General features: G+C 39.7%; 1 protein-coding gene across 11 annotated transcripts in view; it reads right to left on the bottom strand.

The window, feature by feature from the left end:
• The window catches only part of ncam1a (neural cell adhesion molecule 1a), a 257,551-nt gene that overhangs the window by 223,090 nt on the left and 11,454 nt on the right, over positions 1 to 23,007 (bottom strand). For 3 of the 11 annotated variants that reach the window (XM_056398209.1, XM_056398210.1, XM_056398207.1), the window contains exon 1: positions 16,913 to 17,174. In XM_056398209.1, coding sequence (XP_056254184.1) covers positions 16,913 to 16,964 — 52 coding nt within the window. In that variant the 5' untranslated portion in view covers positions 16,965 to 17,174. Of the gene's footprint in view, positions 1 to 16,912; positions 17,175 to 23,007 lie in introns of those variants that run through there. The other 8 variants (XM_056398212.1, XM_056398214.1, XM_056398218.1 and 5 more) reach the window with 5 other exon arrangements.

A 23,007-nucleotide genomic window follows, 5' to 3' on the forward strand; every position in this document is an offset into this window, starting at 1 on the left:
TCACCTTTGTTGTTTACTGATTTGAGAGACCAACAGTCACACTGTGCTGTTTATTGTACGAATACATACTGAATGGGTGGGCTATTCAACATGTTTTTCAGAATTGCTATGCCAACCAGTTTGGCCTTGTATTTAACAGATATCCCATGATGCCACCCAACATTGCTTTCTTTTTTTAGACTCCAATGTGAACACAACATAAAACTGTCATTTATCCAGACTCTCAGGCTCTTGTGTCACAATATTTTAGCCTGCACCGCCTCGTTCTAAATGAAAAAAAAAAAAAACTACATAGGAATCTTATAAAGTTCTTTCCCTCCATTCTGTCGGCTGGAGAGTCACTCTGATCGAACTGCAATCTCCCTGTTCAAACACAGCTGCATCAATGGGCTTTTATCACACTGCCCCCCGCCCCCCTGGATACAAAGATATGCACAGCTGCTGCTCTGTTGCCCAGAAACTGAATGTCATTTCAGGAATACCCCCCATTCCACAAACAGGATAGTGTTACAGGAAGCACTGCAAACAGCCCAAGCCTCCAAATTTGATTTTCCCATTTCAGTCCGAGCACTCTACACCGCTCCCATACATCCATTTTGTGGGGCCCCATCTTTTCTCTCTCTAATGAGAGTTCAGATGTCATTGAAATTGTGAAGATAGGATGCAAAGAATTATATAATTGCACCTTTACTAAAGGAAAACCTGGCTGTTATTGAGTTTTTGGTATCATTTTCCCATCACTGGAGACTGACCTAAACCTCTGTTCAATCAATGCATAACGAGTTATGAGCTCTGTAATTTAAAAATCACATTATCGGTTGCAGTTCATTTAGTTTGAAAGTCTTACCAAGAATCCTATTAACAGCTATTTTTTGTCAATCTGAGGCCAAAAAGCACTGCAGCAAATGCATCTGCAGGTTGTTTGTCAAAATGGCTTTTGTTCCTTTCAGACCTTCAATTTGAAAAGAAAAATCTAACTCCTCTAGGGTTTGATGGCTGCTGATATCTATTTTATATATTTTTTAAAATATAGAATAAAAATGAAAAACATGAAATAAATATGAACATTTTAATGGTATAAAACAATGTAAACAATATGATTTTATTAGGGAAAAGCATTAAAGTCATGTGAAATAGCCCAAGGAAAATAATAAAACTGCACTTCTGTAACTTAATATATTTTATAAGAATATTCATTACATTAAACACCATTATGTAGCACTGAACCTCATTTTTTCAGCACCACGCTCTGATAGTTCTCCTTTTATGTAATTTAGCCTTGTTTTGTTCAAAGCATGTCAGGACAGGAAGCGATAAAAAAAAGATCAGACCATAAGGGCATTTGTGAATCACGTTATTTCCCTCTTTCTTCTACTACTATAGTGCTAAGAGACTGCCACTCCGAGTCCTTCAGAGCAGGTGCGAATGTTATAAATAAATGCAGGAAGGTTGTTGGGGGTTCTCCCTTATTAACCTGACAGGTATTTTATATTCTGTACAGTTTGAGGCCTTTCTGCAAGAGGGAGCTGGCATTTAAGGCCCTCCAGAGGCACTAAAGCCATTGGGCCAGTAAGAGGAGCCATATCCGTGAATGAACTAATTAAGCTCCTCAATGTCCTCGGCAAAATGGTGCCCTGAGATTGTTCTCTGCAATAGCAGTAATGAGAAAGAGAGAGACATACGGATAAAAACATGGGAGAAAAAAGCAAGAGGGGGCGGGGGGGCAGAACTCATCCTCAAATGCATAAGGAGCATGCACTGTTCGGGAAGGAAAGATTAGCAAGGAGGCATCGGAGGACGGATTTGAAGCTCTCTCTGTTCCTGTCCTGGGCGAGTGGACATGCTGCATTTTGAATGCAAGGTCCCTTTTTTCACATCTTTGTTTTTCTACCCTTGGTTGAGGCAAGGCTCATTAAAGTCTATAAACAATGCGAGATGTGCTCTCTAATGAGCAAACGCTTCTGTAAAAAAGGGCTCTGTCCTTGGGAAGCTGGCCATGTCAGCTAATACTGTATCCAAACCCAGTCTCATGCATCTGAGGACTAACAACCAGGCCATTCTCACCAGGCTCGTTTGTCTCCTCAACTCTCCTCATTTTCATTGTTCCCTCATTTTCTGTACTCTACTTCCCATGGAAATTATCAGCCGCTTTACATCCTGACAGGGAGGGCAGAGTCATTTCAGTTATACTTCGCTCAATGAAAATCTGACACTGTGATTAATGAAGACTTCCCTCTCTGCCCTGCTCCTTTAAAAAGGTTTCATCCAGGGAAGTGGGAGTCGACAAAGTCCCAGGAGGTTTCAATGGCACAGGGTGGCAAACTAAGTGATCTGGTTGGCCGGCTACAGAGGGCAGTGGGGCTGAATGAAGCACCGTCAAAAACAACAGTGGGCTTTCACTGTGTTAGCGAGCCACAACAGAGTATGCTTTCTTTGAGATAGAGAGAGAAACATTTCGGTGAGACAAACATTCGAAAATGGGAGCGTGATGTGGCATTTAGACTCGTTCTTTCATGCTGACAGTGGGTCAGACACTGATAAGTGATCTATCTATGGCTCACCAGTCACAGTGATGCTGAATAATGATAGCAACTACCGAGGGATAAATCACCATTATTGCACAAGACACAAAATAATACTGTAGAAATTTCCACAAATCGATGTACATATAAGCTGAACATCATGATGGTGTCATATTCAAAGAAGAGTGGAATATTTCATTTAAGTGGTAAATGAAAAGATCTCGCCAGTGTGGACACAGCTGTATTAATCTTGATGGCGCCATTTTTTAATGTGTGAATCTAATAAACATATACTGCTACTCAGGACTATAAATTCAATATAGCCTGCTGTTGCGCAGATTCAGTGCAGTGTCACTGAGGTGAGAGTGCCACTGAGCCATGCCAAGCACATTACGAGCCTTTGAGCTGGAGCCTTTAGGCATCACAGTCTCTCAGACCTCTGTTGGCTCGGGTAAAAAGGCCAAGCCCTGGACCCTCAATGCTGAGTCGTCTGAGCTCGACCCATCTGGCTGCCTGTACTGCGAGCCAGTATCAATCATATGCAGCATGACACGCTCCCTTTGTTCCTGCAATGTAAACATATTTTATCCTTCTGGTGTTCAGACAGAGCATTGGTCTTCATTTGACATTTACCTCCCAATCTGTCATAAAAGATAGATAGGAATGGAGTAAAACTCATAAAAGAGCTGATATAAGTCTGACGTCTAACATGAATGAAGGCATCAAACATTTTTTTAATCTTGTAACTTAAATATAATTGGTCATGTTATTTTAACCTTCAAGTTGCATAAAGATATACAAAAAAAAAAGGGTACAAAAGCATAAAAACACCTTTTTAAATATTCTTTGGTTTGTCCTCCTCATAATCGACCATGACAGGGAAGTCATATGCGTCTTTACTCTGGACGTGTTCTTTGGCAGGGGGTGAAAGTAGATGCTGCTGGCATTAGATTAAAAATTGAAAAGACTTCAGAGAGCTTAGTTGGGAGTTTATTGATTTGCCAATAATGTGCTTTTCAAAAAAAAAAAAAAAAAAACCCGCAGTATTGGCCAAAATGCAATGATACTGTGAGTCAACAAGTGCAGGCTGCGGATTTGCAATACTTCCATTTCACACATTCATATGCCAGGGATTTACATTCAACATTTTAAGCATTTACAGTAAGTCATGCAGCACAAACACTGCAAGCTGCCAAATAATATGGAGAAGAAAACTACAAAACAACTGTGCCAAGAAAATTGTGAACGAGTGCCAAAGAAACTAAGAGCGTTCCTTTATCACCTGTCAACATTCATGTATCATCAACACAACAAATTCTGTCCTCCAACCGGGGCAAAAAGTCTTTTGGTATCCATTTTCACGTGCAGGCACAGTGCATTTCTGAACTGTTAATAGTGCAAAATAATTACACAGTAACAGAACTTTGCAGTTACGGTAGCTTATTAAAGCAGCAGAGCAGCGCATTATGCAGAGAAGCCTTGCAGATAAAATGAGACAGCTGTCAGTCAGGAGAGCGGCTATTCACTCCAGAGACATAATCAGGCCACGATACACGAGCAAAAAATTTGCTCCTTTTGCAGCAATCAGTTTACCAGAATAGCGTCAGAGCCCCGTCTTATTTTTAGACATTATGTTGTGAGGAAAAACAAGAAACACACACATCACATAGCCTTAGAATTCGAGGCAAACCTTCCCTTTTCACAACATGTGAGGTTTCATTCAACTCATGCAAATTCATTTAATTTATCATCAAGAAAAGTAAAGAAAAAATCCAAGAAAAGAAATTCTCAGCAGTGCCCTGGATCCGCAACGTGAACACTGTCCATCATCTTTAATGCAGCAGGAAAACTGGAAATTGTGGAAAGTCATACCAGACAACAGTATCATGTTTAAATTAAATCAAGGAGTGAACATCTAAAAAAAAAGTCAAAAACTATTATTGCTATCAGCGAGCTTCATTACATAAAACTGGGCTGCGACAGCAGAAAGGGAAACAATGAATCCAGAGGTTGAAGTGGCCTGCCAACCCAGCGGCTCCTCCTTGACGACACTTTGCATTGTGTCCCGCCTCCCTCTCATCCTCCACCCCTCCTCCCACTTGCCGCCCTCTACCTTTGTCTGCCTCCCTGGCTCACAGGGAGCCACTCCTGGGGCTTTTCTTCAGGAGCGGCTCTTCAACAATGCTGTTAGTGTGAAAGCCTAATAAATTACAGACCTCTCCTGATCTCATCAAACACAGCGGCCTGACCATAAACACATAATGGAATGGACCCTCTGTTGGGTCAAATCAGGGGGATTGTCTTTAAATGTTCAGATGAAAGTGGGTGCGTTTTCTTCATTGTAAAGACAAAAGAAGGCCACTGGGGTCATATGGAAAAAACACTGGCTTAGAAATCCTCATGCACGGTTTAGGGAACATTTTGAAGGAATATTTATTCATTTATCTTTATAGTTAATTTAAAAAAAGGGGGTTATGTAAAGTAATGTAAGGCAGTACTTAATTTCCAAAAAGCAGAAAATGTTATTATTACTATTATGTTCCACACATACTTAATAAGCTGATGCCGATCACAGCATGTTTGCCATTGCGCAATTCATCTTTTATTGTTGAAGCACATGTGATAAATTATGTATAAATAAATAAATAAAATAGGCCGTGCACCTCCGAGTGGTTGATGGTCACTGAGCGTCATATGTGTGTAAAATAACCTATTGTTTTTGTGTTTTTACTTTTACTCAGTACGTATAATTATCAAATTAAACTACTTTTACACTATCTCACCCTCACCCCTTTTATTCTGAAGGTCAGACGACCATACTGACGTCGCTGCCATGAGTGCGTCTTGACAGAGCGCTCCTTTCTCCATCTGTGAGCACGGATTGCCAAACTGAGGGCAAAGCATATTGATGTGTGCACAGAAAATAGTAAATTAATTATTACTTCATAATAACACGCTTGGGGTAGTTATTCTTTTTGGTTTATCAATCTGTTCACTCTGACTTCTACATCATTATGTTTCTCTAGCATGAACCTCTGTATAATGCAAGAGGAAGTTAATACTGTGGATGATATTTTAACTTTAGAGTATTGAATTCTGAGCAATCTCATGCGCAAATGGTCCCAATTTTTTACATTTTACACAACAAATTGTAAATTTATATATTCCCTGCAATATCATTTGAAAATGTTCAAAATACAGTCCCTGAGTTTCAATATTAATACCAAAACAATACTTTTTTTGCTATATTTTGTTCCCCACAGTACAGGACCTGCTCAATGCCTAACTAAAGGTGATGAAATATATTTTGAAAGTTAGACATGTTTGCTTGCACTTTCATCATTCATTCAGATAGTTCCTGACCTAAATCCAAAAACCTGACCAAGCATTTGATGCCCATTTTTAATATGTGACACACTACAGATACATTAAGGTAGATGTAATGGGGAATCACAGCCCTAAGGGTATTAAATGTATTCAGACTCACTTTGTTTCTGCTATGGCAACAGCCACACCCTCTCATCACCTACACAATGTCGCCCTGCAACCACCTGCTACCAACCCGATACAAAAGCACACATTTATTTTCGTCAGTGTGACCTCATCAGTGTTCACAAGCAGTTTTTATATATGGACAGCAGAGGAGGGGATCTGGTTATATGCAGCTCCCGTATTAGATTGTGGGTTGAATTTTTCGAGATAATTAGATGATATATGACACATCAGTTTGATCAAACGGTCCACAGAGTCTTGCTGCAGCCGCTGTCAAATCAACAGCTCCTGGATGTGTCTGCGTTTCATCACGTTTCCATAGCATTACTAAACAGCAATATACACATAGGAGAACTGGACACGGTATGTTTTTATATATATACATACACACACTGTGTTATACTTGCTAAGGTTGGACACCTTTGGCTTCTTTGACTCGGGTGCACAAAGACACCAAAGTCTGTTGTCTCTGATAGTTGATTTAGCTGTTTTTCCATTTCAGAAATGAATACCTCCTCATCACTAGACCATTACCTAGAAACGCAAACCCAATATTCTTTTATTTTTCCACAGGTTAAAAATTTATTGAAGTTACTATTTAATATGTTTTTGTCTCATCAGCTGAATTCACTAGTTGTTCTTGAACGTGCTGTTTCTGCACACACAGCCATTTGAATTCACACCAAGGCCACTTGAAAAGAGAACTCCACTAGACTTCAATAAGAATTGCGAACAACTTCTTCTACATTATTTCTCATGACCACATTTTCTTTAAGATTAGATGAAATCTATAGACAGAATATAAAATATCTGAGACTCTGCAGATGGAGAACACAGTTTGAGTTTGTGCCACCAGGGCTTGGGAACAGTACACAGTGACATAAGTCATTCTGGACATTTGCTGGCATGGTCTGAAAGTCCCATGGAACCACAGAGGATGCTCGCCTCAAGAATGTCCTCACTGAGAATTGTGCCAATTTAGAAAGTAAACAAAGTCCCAAAAATCCTGCTCATACTGCACATCTCACTTTGTTCCTCACTCCCAAAAAGATGTGCTTGTTTCTTTGTTTTGTTTTGTTTTTTTGCTCTTCACACAAAGGTTGAGGCGGCTTGGCACCTGAGGAAACCAGCCAATCACAGAGTACCCGAGATGAGCTAACTGCTATTGCTAAGCATTACATCATGATGGTGAGTCACTCCCTGGGATTAAGAGAGTAACATGTGCCCAAATACACTATGGCTTTCCTCTCTATGCTATGACGGTTAATCCAAGTGAAGTGAGATGATACATTTTCAATTGTAGGATCAACAAAAACGGCCTCGTCTCTCTTTATGCTCATAATGTGCATCAGATAAACCCTGTTTATGAATGAGGCCAGAATAATCATCAAATATGTCTCTGAGCTGCAGCATTTCAATTGTGTCATGTGAGTTTAACCGTATGAACTTGCTTTGAATAACTTGTAAAAAAAAAAAAAAAAAGGTTAATTATCAGGTAGGCCAATAGAAACCTGTAACACTACTGTGTTATTCTGCTACTGTCAGTCAACCCAAACTTGCAGATGTTGCCAGAGACAGAACAATGTGCGTTCAATTAGGATTCAGTGATGCCAGAGCACATAAAGATGTGTGTTTGCCGGACTGTGCTGATTGCAGTGCAGTTGGCCTTCGTGTAGTTCTTTTGTCCGCTTGCAGCACATGCCATCTATTCAGATGGGTGGAAGCAGCATGTGCCACTTGTGTGCTGAATTTGAATGGTGTGCCCTCAACATGGACCAGCACTATGCCTGTAGGGGTTTTGGAGAGTACTCACTAATTCACTGGTTCTCCTTATCCCACATCCATCTATTGCAAGCAAAATGAAGACAAAGGAATTAATGAGTGATTACCTGAGGAGCCAATCAAAAGCCCCAGCTACAAGGAAGGCCATATTGCCTCTTGTCATGACACAGTGTATCATCAGGCAAGGCAGCATTAGAGAGAGAAAATCCTGCCAAATTAAAAATTCAATTTACAAATTAGCATCTCAATTAAAAAACTCACACACAAGTTCTTTTTTCAAGGAGGATGCCGGAAAAGAAGTTAAAATTTATTTCCACTTTATGAGCCTTTTACCTAATTTCAGCTAGATTTTATCTTTTCTATTCTGTGTCACCGAAATAAATTCCATGTATGAGTGAATGCACAACAAATGATTTTGAAATGAATCTGAAGCCTTGGCATTACCCCTCAGGTTTTACTCCCTGTTTACATGCTTATGTAATAGTCACAACATCCTATGATTTCTTTCCTCTGTATATCCACAAGTTTTTAACACGCCGTAAATAATAGTAGTTTTTCCAGGACTAAACAATTCTCTGGATGATGTAAACAGGAAGGAAAGCGGTCACCATGGATACAAGATAGGTTTTAGATTTGTAAAGTTAAGATGTTTGCTTTTCTGGTTGGATTTTGATTTGTGTAAATTTGAGTGTATGGACAAAAGAACATAAACAATAGAATCAGCGCTGTTGGTTCATGGCAGTACAAGCGTTTTTAAAAGCTTGCCACACACCAAGACAGAAGAGACAACAGTGTGTAAGGAGAGACCCCAAGTATCAGTAGCACCACCCAGGTACGTAATCACCAGCTGCCACTGCTAAATATATAGATTTACATGAATCACCGATCATTATGAAGAAAGCTAGTCTGTTATGTGCAAGTTGCAATTCGTACTAAATTGAAAATAAGTAGTGATACCGCTATGATGAAACAGACACCAAAAAATAGGTTATCAAGCAAATCAAAAAAAGATATTCAGTGAAAAAAAAAAAGAAATATTTCAAAAACTGAGATACAATCACAATCAATTGTGTGGAAAAAACATCACTGCATGCATCTTAAATGAGCAACAATTATCCCTGCAGACACCAGGTGTACAAGAAAATGAGCTGCCTCTCCAGGTGGTTTGAAAAGCAGGATTTCAGTGCAGACAATCCCCCCCGAATTGAAGATAAATACAGCAGGTGTGATATCAGCTTTGCTGCTGAAATCCTGTAACAAACTGCCTTAGATTGTCTTACACTTTTACTTCAATACGTCCCTAAGCTCTAGCACTAGTGAAGTAGCCAAAAAACGACTCTACAGCTCAGGAAAGAACTATGAACATCGTGGATGAGCTGTGATGACAATTACATTACCCAGCAAGTCAGCAGAACTGATGCACAACAAAGACAGATAATGAGGCACAAACAAAAAGGCACAAACAGTGACCTGGCTTACTTTTTTTTAACTGAGGGTGACTAAAATTAAATTTTTCATGCGGTCCTGCTGAATAATAAAACAGATCTCAAATCAAATACCACTGGGAAAGTGGCAATATTACCATGAGTCACATCTGTCTACTCTCTCCCAAATAAATACTGGGCAAAGTAGTGACAGGCACTACAGGGCAGGGGAACTGGGCATGTCTAATTGGGAGAAAAGTAAAAATATTATATTTCTAAAGTGACATTGGGCCCATTGTTTTCACTCAGAGTACTGAGCAGAAGCTGTGGGCTCAAGAAAACATTCTGAATCTCAACAAAGAAACAATAAACTGAACAAACTGAAATTTAACTAATCTAAACTAACAATGCGTGAAATTGCAACAAGGTGCAACACCACCGCTACCAAAGTATCAGCCTAAACCCTTTAAAGAACGGACATGGAGATAGACAGCTGGGAGGACTGCGGTTCTGTTTATATTACTCTGGGTGTGTCCAAAGGCTGAAGTGTTTAAACGTTGAGTTGACGCATATGAGTCAAGGCTATAATTGTGGTGACACCTTGTCATGGTCCAAAGTGGTTGTTTAAAAAAAAAAAAAAAAAAAAAAAAAAAAAAAGGGGCCACGCAACGAGCCACATGATGCCTGTAGCTCAAACCGGATGTGCCATACAGACAGAAGAAGTATTCATGGTAAAGAAGTCGGGATGTGCCAAAGCAGGGAGTCGATTTGATAAAACTGTAGGTTTTCTGGACAGGTGAAACTAGGAAATGAGACAGTGTGTCAAGACTGCGATGACTGCAATTTTGTTATGATCTATTATAGTTCCTAGAAATATCAACAATGTCAAAGTTCCTTTTAGATTACTAGATATTAAGCTTTGCAGCTAATAAAGCCGGCAACAGACCACCATATGCAGTAAGTGAATGCTTAAGTGTTGAAACATCAGAATCCACAATCTACCAGGGACACATGAAAGATATTGCGGTCTTATCTCAACACTTAAAAGCTTAGTTGAACAAAGGGACGTTCAAGCAAAACCTCCTACTCTCTGTACTTGCGACTCATTAGAGAAAGACTGCCAGTAATCCATCATTAAGAATACACATCATTCTGTGCTGACGCGCATGTGTGTGATTCCTGATATAACAAAAAAAGGTTACTGCAGCAGCAGAGGTTATTATATTAAGGCGTTGTCTATCCAATTATATCTAATTTCCAAATGCACGTTGTGTGTGTGGTTAAAGCAAGTTTCCAGTAACGGGATGTAATAACATCACTTATTCAATTGAGAGAAGACAACTGACTTTGACAGACAGAAATAACATCTGTCCACAGGTACCACTTTTGGTCACTATTTTAACTGACTTCCACCATCTATAAATAACAAAAGGGCCCCATGCTGACAATAAAGAAAACTGCAATATCAATACAAACGGTATCTGCTCCAAACGGAATCGGTGCTTGGAGGAGGACAGCGACATCACGCTGGGATTCTGTTACACGGTAATGTAGTCTATCGTCACCTTGGGCACCCTCACCAGACTTGGCAGCCTCACTTAAACAGAGCTCAGAGAGGTAAAAAAAAAAAAAAAGGATGAGGGGAGCTGCATGCTAAAGCAGCACAGATCAGTGCTAATGTAGAGAACCTGGTTAGCAAGACTGAAAGGAGGATGCAGAGTGTCGCAGCACTGTCCATCCACCATCACCTTCCACACCCCCCACACCCCCCACACCCCCACATCCCATGAGGCGCATGGCTATTAGCCTTACGGCACCAGCAGCTTCAAAGACTGTTTTAAAATGTTTTGAATCAGAAATGTTTTACCTTGCTGAATGTGAGCACTTAGGGCACAGTCACTTCAGGCACGGTTTATCTAAATCCATTAAAGGCTGATACCAATTCACCCTGCTGAAATGCCTAAGTCTTCTTTGAAGAGAAGTGTAGCCAATGCAATTAAACCAGGGGAAGTGACCAGAACATGGAGGGTATGAGACAAGCTCTCAGCTCATTTCTACATGTTTTGTAAATTTGAACAGATGGACAGAAGACTCCAAGTTCATTAACCTTCGCTTACAAAGAGCCACACTCGTTTTAATCATGGCAGGTTACTTAAAGTTAAACCTGACCAAATGTGTGACTTTCATACACGAGCCCAAGCTTGCATGTCATTGGGCAGAGTTACCGTTAATGACCAGATAAAGTTAAAAAAGTTGAAACAGGGCTGAACAATTCATCTTTTCACTTCAAAATAATGACTTGGTGTACAAGAGTGCATGTTCAAACCGATGGAGTTGCTAATTAAAGTATCTTATTTGCGCCGCACTGAGAGGGACTCACCTGTGCAGTTGTTACACATTACAACTTCACCCTACAAATAATATCACTGTGCCTTTTTCAGTTTTACTTTAATCATCTTTCATGTTAAAGGTTGCATATTTAACAGCTTTCTGGTGTTTTATTTTAAGTGTGGATATCCATTAGACGCACAGCCAGGACAACCACGGGTGATGGAGTCTACTACTGTAGCTTGGTAACACTCAGCGGTAAATGCAAATGGCAATAGTCAGTCAGTGCTGAAATGAGCCAAACAGAGGCTCAAACTCAGACTGAAATGCTCCAATATTTCATAAAAAGTAACTCTGTCCACTGGTCTCTCAAATTGCTATCTTTACTAAAGCTGTGCAATGATATATCGACTTTCTGTCTTGTAAGTTGCGAGCTCAGCGGTGGAATGACCACTCAGTGTTGTGTTGTTAATGAAGCTTTATAAAAATTTTTTAAAAATGGTCAGTGGGTCCAGGTGGGGGCATGGCTGATGAGGATGACTATATTGGCTAAAGAAATTAATTAAAATTACAGAAGCCCTGCAAGGTCATTTTAAGGAAAAGTTTCTGAATACGAGCTAAATACCTTTCTCCATGGATTGAGTGTTTTACTCATTCACAGTGTTAATATAGAACCTACACCTGCTTTACAGTCAAAAAGACATGGAAATCTCACTTTCTAAAATATAGGACCTTGAAAAAACATGGACATACTGCACACCAGCAGAAAGAGCCACTAGGTACACATAAGATTAGGTTTTGCAAAGTAATACTGTAATAATACAGGAAAAAAAAAAAAAAAACTAATTCAGTGGCTGAGATTGGGGGCCCCAATTCTGTATAACAAGCGTATCTCCTTTTTTCATTTTTTTTTTTTTTTGACATTCAATTCTCTATAGGACGCCTTCAGAGCTCACACAATGCAAATCACTCATGGTCCCTATTCATGCACTGATTAATATGCAAAGACAGCCCATCCTCATCTAACAGTCAGCAGAGAAGAAATATAACAGCCAGCCGAGTGGTTTTGAACTTATCTGTTTGGAACTATCAGCACTTCATACATTCAGTGTGAAGAAGCGCTGTGAGATGACATGAATTTATGGATAATGTATCACAATCCCCTGCCTTACAGTACGATCTCTTTGATCTCTTAGTAAAAACATGTTTCATTCTCATTTCTAATAATTTTCTTGACGTTTTATCCACAGACCTGTAAGAACATTGCGACTAGTCCATGTAACTCTCAGTGAGTTTGTCTGTTCATTTCAAATTATAATTTAAGTATAAAGCTGTAATACATCTTAGTTATATGAACAGTTCCAATTTCAAGAAGCTAGCAAAGACAAAGCCGCCAAGACTAATGCCTCACAGCTTACATCTATTTGTCCATTGGAAAAAAAAAGTTACTAAATGTTTATGTGTCAATTGTGGTTCATAGAAGGAAAATTGGAGTCGGCCCAAATCAGAAATCGACAAAACTACAGAAATAATGCCAATATTTACAATGTTAAATTCAATACACATAAACGACAGTGAGAAGAATAGGAAGCAAGAGTAATGGAAAAAGAGAGGCACAGTCATGAAAGACGCTTATGTAAACTTCAGCAGCAGCATAGAACTCACATCTGGCAAATCAGCTAAACTCGCAATTATGACTCAATGAAAAGTCATTTATTTTCTAATTCAGTCTTAAAACTTTTATAATAACTGTACAGTAGCAGTAGTGTGCTGTATATAGCTGGATCCAAAAAGGGGTACAGCTGCAATCTGAGCAACTCCTGTACTGATGAGAATTTGATTAACATAAGCTGTAATAAATTGGTACAAAAGGCGTACATGTCACTTTGAATGCAGCATGGATCCAGTTACAAATACAGAGCAAAGTTCTAAAAGATCCAGAATCCAGTTTTATTCAGAGAGCAGACTAAAAACGCCTTATAATTTTCCCTTGTTTGGCTGCTTTTTCCAGTTCCCCCAAGTCAAAAATAGCCTGTATTATTTTCATAGTGGCTTTGAACTCACCACAGCAGTTAAACTCCCATATGTTAGCCATTTAGGAATTGTGTATTTTCTCTCCCTCTAAATGTTAAGTTGAACTTTTTCTTCTCTTTGTGGAGTTCTGCTCTGCTCTATGCACAAAAACATTGTTTTACATCCAGAGGGTCATTAAATGGACTTCACAGTATGTGCATTTGCAGCGTTTATCCCTTGTCTGAAGATTCAAAAGCAGATGGATATGATTTGCTCTTAAACTCAGTGTCTTGGGTTCTGTAGAAATGGAATGGCAGGTGCAGCAGTAACCGGGCATTCAAAATGGGGCTTGTTGTTCCAGGTACCAATGAAATGAAGAAATACAATTGAGGAAGTCCAGTTTGACTAATAGATGCGCGAGTCTGAAAGTCTGTCACAGGCAAAAACACTACCACTAACCTACAAAACACTAAACATACCATGCGGAAGTGTTTCACAACTCTGTCGAGCTGGAGGATGAAATTATTGTCATCAAACTTTCCAATTACAAAGGAACAGCAGAATTACCTTTCAAAAAAAAGTACATGACAAAATTATCTGTTAGGCATGTCCGCATGCACTTATTTCACTGTGCAAAACAGCGCGTTGCCAGATGACATTGCATTGCAGCGCGGCAAAAGATAGCTCAGGTTCAAGTGTTTTGGCAGACAACCCTGTGGTGTTTTTTTTTTTTTCTATAGCTGACAGCACAGGACATGAAACAGAAAAAGCTGGAACAACCTCTCGATGCCTACAGCAACAGCAGATCACTAACTCTGGGCCAAGAATCTAAATCAACGCTCTTTGAGGCTGCAGATTGATGACCATGGATATGGGCAGATCATTCCAATAGCACAAGGTCAAAAGTGAGGATACACACTAGACTCCATCCATCTGGCCGCAGACAGATCAAGACACAAAAGGCAGCTGTCTGTGTCCACTCCTAACATCATATTCTATTTAATCCGGCCATTATTTAGTCATTTCTTGGAAGGTGGGGTGGCTCCACATCCTAATGTTTGTTAGTAGCCTCGAAATTTAATTATCACTGAACTGGAACAGGAACTGGAAATCAATAAATGTAATTAAATTGCTCAGCCTTCAAACTGTGTGATACTGTCATTACCCTTTTAATATACCCCAGGCCTATCATAATGTGATCAATTTCTTTGGATTTCTTTCTCTGCTGCAACAAGGCAGAGCTAAGGCGCAATTGTTTAATTATCTACCTCCTGGTTCTGTTCACTTTTCACTCATATGAGGTACAGCCAATTGCAGGGGAGTCAGAGTATTTCAGTTGGATTATGAATCATATAGAAGAAAAATGAACACATACCGAATGATACTGGTACCATACCGCCCTCTACACCACTAACAGTGACAGCCTGAGCCACCACGAGTGCCGACACGTTTCTCAACTGTAACATGTCAAGCTCCGTGAATTTATTAGTCACTATTTCCTAAACAAACAACAACAAAATCTAAGTTATATCAGTGATATAATGTTTATGTTATGCAGCTATGCTAAATAACATATTGGCTGATACATAATATTCATAGATTCAAATATCAATATAATGTATTCTGCTTTCAAATTCCAAGGATGTGTCAGTAAGATTTTAGCTAAACATTTAAGGGAGGCAGGACTGCTTTGGGACAGAGATGTCATTGGCTGAATTAAACCTCACTGGGAGGCGACAAAAATGCTCTGACTTAAAGATAGAAACAGCAAAACAGCAGACCTGTAGAATATGGAGGAAGAATAGTGAAATTGACACCTGAGGTTAGAATAACCATCCTTGTGCACTACTAATGTCTACTAATTTAAGTTATTATTAAATCAAACTAGTCTTCCTCTCTCCAAGGACCCCTGGGGTCCATAAACTCCACTTGGAGCACACAGTTGCAGTCTATAGAAAGAGGGGGCAGATGCAGAGGAGGAGGAGGATATGGGAAGCGGGAGAAGTGGGGGTTTAAGGGGAGGGGGGGGTGGGAGGGAGAAGGAAGGGGGGGGCTCCCGCCCTATATAGCCATTGAGGCTCTGGGATTGGATTCTATTGTATACATTGAATGACTATTCAGTGGTCCTCAATGGATGACGAATTTCACCCTAACCAACCAAATTGAAAACTACATCAAATCAGTCGGGGCCTACATGTCAACATTATTTTGCGCCTAAAACGCACTGCACTGCGATATTAAGTTAGAAACTACAGTGTCCTATTCGGCGAGAGAGAAAAACAACAGAAACAGAGGCAATGGCACATCAAAAATGTCGCGGGCTGTTAACCTACATGACCACGCTGATGATAAACTCAAAAAAAAAATCGCACATTGACACATCCGCGCAGAATATCGTTGTCGTGCCAAATCCGATGATGGCCAGAGTCGGAATGGTGGCTGCATCTAATCCATCCAACCAGAAGAGTTTAAGCGCTTATGAAAACAAAAATCCTTTTATTTTGATAAAAAATAAAATAAAATAAAAACAAAAGGGGGGTAAACCCATTTTTAGTGGACTGAAACAAAGCACCCTCTCGAAGAGCGACAAACACACCGGTCGCTCCATCCTCGGTGCGTCACAGCTGACCCAGCAGAAGTGAGAGAGCTACGTTGGACTTTTTTGAAGAGAATATATGCCTTTACTTTAGCTTATTTGATATGTGAAACTATAAACGACGACTTACTAGCGCACATACATCGTATAAGCAATATGTGCTGGCATGAGGGGGATCACAAAGCGTCCCTCTGCATCACTAGTTCCAATCTGCACCAGCATCCATCTCCACTAACCTTTATGAACTCAGGATCTTAGCTCGCATTAAACCGCACACATGTGGGCTATTTTCACTAAAAAAAAACAAAAAAAACAACCCAAAAATACAGTCTGCCTCAACTCAGAGCGGACAGTGTGCCAACCGGACCGGAGAGAGACAGTGGCATACTGCTCTTGTACTGCGCGGAGATACTCAAAAATGCACCGAGTCGAGCGGCTCCTGATAAGAAACTACAGGAGCAGAACACACAGAAACTGAATAAGAGGCGACTCGGTTGGTGTTTCGCGGTTGATTCGGCGCACAAACAGGCAAAACTCTCACTTTAGTAAGAAAGAAACTTTCGATACGATCGCGCTGAATTTTGCAGAGCACCAGCTCTAACCAAACGCCACTGTCCGGAGTCAGGGACAAGGATGCCGCCGCTGGGACCAGAGGATGCTGCTCCACAGGAAACACAGCTCGGCCTGTATTCTAAACACAAGAAGTAATCTCCACATAACCTAATATGAAAAAAATAAATAACTCAGCTTCTTACCTGCACAGCCAATGAATAGAAATCCCCAGATGATGTCCCTTATGTGAAGCATTGTAATGTGTCACAGATATTCTCCTTGTAGAGTAGACGCACTTTAAACAAGCGAGGTGTCTCTCTCCTGAGGGGGGGAAAAACAGATATCAGCCTTTCCAGGGACAACAACTGCTACCGGACGGAATTTTGGTCCTTGTCGCTACCCGTGTTCGCGGCACAATGAGTGACAAGCAGCAGCCGTAGCACGCACTAACTAACACACACACACACACACACACACACACACACGAATGCACTCAATAGATACCAACGCGAATTACTCCGCCCGGTAGGCTATACCCATATACCCACACACAGAGACACAGAGACACACGGAGGGGGCGGGCTGAGGTGAATGCAGTAACAAAGTAGTGCGCGGAGCCGCCACAGCAGACAGCAGATGGTCACCAGGGACTCTAATTCGGATTACTGGGCTTACAAACTAGCTAACGGTGGCTTAAAAACACGTAGAGCAAAACACGTATTATAAACTAAGAACTAATTAAAAGTGTCATTCAGATTAAAAGTTATAATAATTAAATAATTATTTTTATATATAAATATGCATTTCCTTTACTTGAATGGGAATATGATATATGTATTTAAGATATAAAACACACATCTATCTACATATCTATATCGATACACACACATGAATGTTATATCAAAATTAAAGGCTTTTCAGCTGCAGATAATAATAATCTATTTATAGAGCACTTTTCAAAAGCTACATTACAAAATTAAAAAAAAGAGACAGCAAAAAGTAGAATCAAATAAATCAGTAGATTTCAAAGAAAAGAAATGCAGATAAAACAATCAGGAGTATAAAAACCAATACAGAGTGATTTTAAGATAAATAAAACAATTCAAAAGGGAAAGTAAAACCAGGAAAAGCTCGCAGATCAAAGAAGCCTATGTTTTAAGAAGAGTTCTCAACTATGTTCACAAACTTGTCACTAACTTTGTCTGGCTGCTGTTTGGTGCCGGACAGGTGGCATATAACCAGTTTATTGTAGTTTTTTTTGTTGTTGCTGAAAACAGATGCTGCTGGAAAATGAGGTTGAGACTCAAGCCCAAATTCGACATGAAATTTTTTAAAACTTATCACAGCTGTTAAAACCAAATTACCAGAAGACTCTTTGGGTGCTCATGTACGTGCAAACTGCTCCTCTCATCTGCTACGTCCTCCAATCATACCAACTTGCTAGCAAAAAAAAAATCTTTACAATGTATTTGCAGTCTGGAAAACAAACAAAAAAAAGTGACACTATCTTAACATATGTCAGTGTCACCACAAACCTAGCTACTAATTAAAGTACCGTAAGTCACGCAGTGTTTCCCATTAATTACCTAGACTGTTTCCTATTAATTACTTAGACTGCCATAGTCTAATTTGTCCCGCCACAGTTTCATAATGAACCAAAAATACTTTTACTCGACATGATGGTAAAGTTACCAGTGGAAGCAGTCAACCTGAGAAGAGTACTGTCAGCATTAGCCGCTAACAGTACTTCAAAACTACACCAGCCCACACCCCTCTCTGTATGTGAAGGAGCCACTCGGTTTGAGTAATTCAGACTGATCAAGCCTGACATCAGCCTCTGCTGAAAGCTGGAACTTCTTACAGTGCAGTCTTTTAAAAAGAAAAAAAAAAAAAAGGTACAGCTTCACAGCCAGTATGGGGAGGTGGAATAATTAAAATCGACCCAACTCTACATGCTGCATGTGAGAGTTGTTCATGGATAGACTTAAAAAAGAAAAAAAAAAAAAAAGAGCAATCAAAACCTACCTTTGAAGCATTAAGTGGGTGGCACAGTGGACTACATACAATCAACTTCACCTACAAGCAGAAGTGTAGAAGTAGAACTCGAAAAAGAAACAGATATTTGCATTTGCCAACCTGGGTCGCCGCTCTGCTGTCTGCTGTCTGCCATCTGGTTCAGAGAGAAAACTCAGAGTAGCTAGGTTGTTGCCGCGGGAATGGCAGTCAGTTTTAATCTTTTAGCAACCAGGAGCGACATTTCCATTATTTCCATTTTGTGTGTAATCTCTAACCTACTAGTTTCACCTACTTAAAACGAAACCTAGAGCAAGGGGTTCAGTAGAAGTCATTCCTCACCTCTCCACCAGTGCGCTCCCCTGCACACCTGTGGCTCCTTCCCTCGTTAGCCGGCCCTGCTGCCTGCCTCACCAGCTGCACCTCATTAACTCATTATCATACCTGCCAGGTATGAGGCCATTGTTTAGAGATAAAACCTGTGTTTTTTGTGAAAAGTCATATGCTCTCATAAAATCCACTGCACTATCATCAGAAGCTAGTAATATTATTCATTTTTAATAATGGAGGTACAGGTAGATTGTTATTATATCGAGTGTTACAGCAGGGTTAAAATGTTCATTTGTATTTAATGCATAGACTAATAACTGGTATTTATGGGCATCAAAGGTGGAAGCAGCCCCTGAATGATGACGAATGCTAAGCTTAGCTCCTTGGAAATTACTGAAATAGCATGCTAAGTCAGGCAGAAGTGAAAACCTGAAATCAAGTTTCTGTTTTGTTATTTTAAAAGGGAAATGAGAAAAACATGCGACACAGACCATCAAGGGCAGTTTTTCTTTTGGTGCTCAGCTCAACCTGCTGTTTTTAAAAAGCTAGCTAATTCAATGTAGCATGTAGCCATGGGTTGAAGTATAACAGTGGTTTAACTGGCTAAAAGGTGTTCAGTTAGAGGTTGTTATTCATTAGCTAAGCGCCAGTATAAAGTGATACTCCATCTAAAAATCTACCTTATAGTATCAAATATTCACCTATAAAGTGGAGAAGTGACTGTAAAATCATGTGTAGGTTGCTCCTTTCAGTTGGAACTAGCTTGGCTCCATCTCAGCTACAATGGGAAAAAAAACAACATCAAAGCCTCCATAGAAAATTCTCAAACCCCTGCTGCAGTATAATCCACTTCTCTGTTCATCCATATGAATCTAAACACTCACTAAATACACTGGTTAGCATCAGAGCACTCAACATTCATTCCATTGTGGCCGCCTAAATCCAATATTCGCTTCACTTTGTCCCCCGTTTTAGTTCGTACCAACTCTTGAGAACAGTAGCTACCTTTTTGGTTACTGGTCCACTGTGTTCACAGCTAGTTGTTAACTTTTTCTTTGATTTTTGGTGCTTGATCAGGCAGTGGATTCACTACAGCTTTTGTTTTGGTGAGAACAGCTGCTGCTGCTACTGCTGCGCGAAACAAGAGAGTTGTAGGTTAATGAAAGTTTGCGTTTGTTCCTCATAAAAAAGTTGAATTGTTAAAAAGAAATATTAAAAATTTGAAAAATCCACTTCACTGAAAGATCCATTCTGAGTCAATGTAGACTACACTGGAGACTGAATATCACACGTTTAAGTTGCATATTTAAACGAACACATTTTCCCTCTTCAGCAGATGAATTTGAAAAACAGCTTTCTGAAGCTGAACCTACATCATCCGGCACAGTGAAGGTCAATCATCGAAGGGAAGAAGCATGAAGTACGTTTTTGAGTGAAGGACTTTAACAGTGTTAAACAGTTATTATTACACTTTAAACAAGCAAAAATAATACAAAATTTTAAAAACAAAAACACATGTAGATGTCTGTTATTTTATTAGGGTCATATGTGTGAAACAAGAATTTCTAGCATTGCCTCAGTTTTAAATGGAATTCTTGTATAAGATGGCTTTATCCAATAAAAGTTGCTGATTCCATTCACTGTGAGGTATAAACCTGAGCTGGAGTCTGGAGGAAATCCGCCTCATCATGTGGGCACAGAGAAAGTCTCAAATCCACAGCCTAATTAGTGCACTTCCTCTGGAAATAGGACATCCTCTGCAGTGTGATACCAAAGTCTCCTTGAACTAAAAAAGTGCACAGTTTATCTCTTCTTTAAAAAATCCCCCCAAAGAAGGCTAAAAACAGCTGCGGATTATTTCACATCATTATTTGCATTAAGTCAGTTAATATCAAAGATGACGAAGCAATCATTAAAAAAAAAAAAATTCAACAATGCAGTTTTAAATATAATGGGACACCTGAGCCATATCTGAGCCAGTCCAAAGAGTTAAAAGATTATGGAGCAGAAACCAAACCCACTGCCCATCATATGTTTTTCTCATAAGTCTTCATACTGTGTCTTTTAGTTGGCAGAAAATGCTTGTGGCTCTGAAATGCAGCAAAGCAACCAAATATAATACTCAAACACAGGTTTGTGGTGAAGTTTGTAGTTTTAAGTAGTCTAGGTGAGTGGAAGGGTCTGGTCAAGACTGTGTTGATGTGATGTTGTGCTGGCAACAATAAGAAGAGGCCAAAGAGCGACCATTGACGTATTTCACGAAAGAGAAAGTTCCGGTGAGAAGGGGGAGGAAAAAAAAAGGTCACAACTAGAAAGAAATACTTTGATTTTGGCAAAGGTTTGGACTGTTTTGGCAGTTTCCATGGTGGGGGTCACAATAACAAAAAAAAAACAAAAAAAAAAAACACCAGGATTTCTGGCAGCATGGTTTAATTACCCAGAAAGGTGCCAAGAATATTCCCTTGGAGTTGAACAATAACATTTTAGAACTGAACTGAATGTTGGATTTTGTCATCCAACAAATAAAACTCAAATTAAAATGCAAATTGGTATGGCCAAGGTATGGCCACTTTAAGCAAAATCCATATTCCTAGATGACTCAGAATTTATGCTGTATTCTGCGTTTTTATATTTTATGTTTATAATTACAAAAATACTTCTTTCAACAACAGTTAGCCTAATGGCTGTCACACTTCTAAAGTGATGCCTAGATGTAGCAGTGTTTCATGTCCCCATTTTCTTGATGTGAAGAATCACCGCCCAACTGTTTTTAAAAACCCAGTGTCTGAACCAGGAAATAAAGATAATACAATTTAATTAAAGACATAACACTGGAAGCAATTAAAAAGTAACAGATGACATTTTAAGAGCTTATCGTTCCAACACAATTAACACCCATTTCAGCACAAATAATTAAAGAACTCTAGAAGCACCAATAACAATAATGTTACGGCAGCTCTGTCATCTGATAGCAGTTCAGACACATAGTCTGAAAACAGAGTCCTCCATTGGGGGGGGGGCTGCAAGATCATGTCTGTTAGTAAACAAACATATCAGTCATCTAAAAACGAACCATTATACAAGACGATTAAAAAAATCTCACCACATATTAACGATCTAGCCTCCTCAGTTAGAGAAAATTATGGAGAATATTTTCTCCACTGCATATGATCAGTTCTTTTTTTTTTTGTGGCAGTCATTTTCAAAACAAGCCACTTCCTTAATTTTCTTCCCTCCTTGTTCTAATATTTGGTGAGTATTTTAGAGAACATGTGCATAAGAAGCACATGCAGAGTTTAAAATCTAAATGATAACCAGGATGACACTACTAAAAATCAGTGTGCAGGGTGTATAATGGAGATATGGCTCTAACAAAAAGATTTTTCTTGTCCTTGGTGCAGAGATTAGAGAAGACACGAGGACCTGAAAGCTGCAGCTGGATCAGGTCATCTTAGTGATTTAGCATTGGTTCTCAGAGGCGTTCAGTGAGACATTTGGTGGATGTGCTTAACTGAGGAGTCAGTAGTGCATAACTTCCATCTGTGGGATTATGGCCTGAAATGTTAAACTAATTATAGTAATATATAGTCATGGCCCAGCATATAAATGTTTGCAAGTTTCTCACAATGTGGCATTTTAGCAGCTCTCTCCCTCCCTCTTTCTCACACATGCACACACACACACATATACTCGACATGGTTTCACACATGCTGAACAGGTGTGGATGAGCTGAGTTTTTGTGCCAGGGATAATGGAGCAGACTGGGACCGTCGCTCACGTCACAGCGAGCAGGTTGAACATGAAAACAAATGGTCTCCTCTCTGTGGTATCTTTCAACCCACACTAAGCCAGTGTTTTTCAAACCAAAAGAAATTGAGCTTTTCAAAACCACTCTCCAGTCAGGTCAGGTGCTGGCACAATGAAACAACAGCTGCACAGAAGCCTACCTAAAGAG

Source organism: Seriola aureovittata, chromosome 15 (assembly GCF_021018895.1).
Source record: "Seriola aureovittata isolate HTS-2021-v1 ecotype China chromosome 15, ASM2101889v1, whole genome shotgun sequence".
Lineage (NCBI taxonomy): Eukaryota > Metazoa > Chordata > Actinopteri > Carangiformes > Carangidae > Seriola > Seriola aureovittata.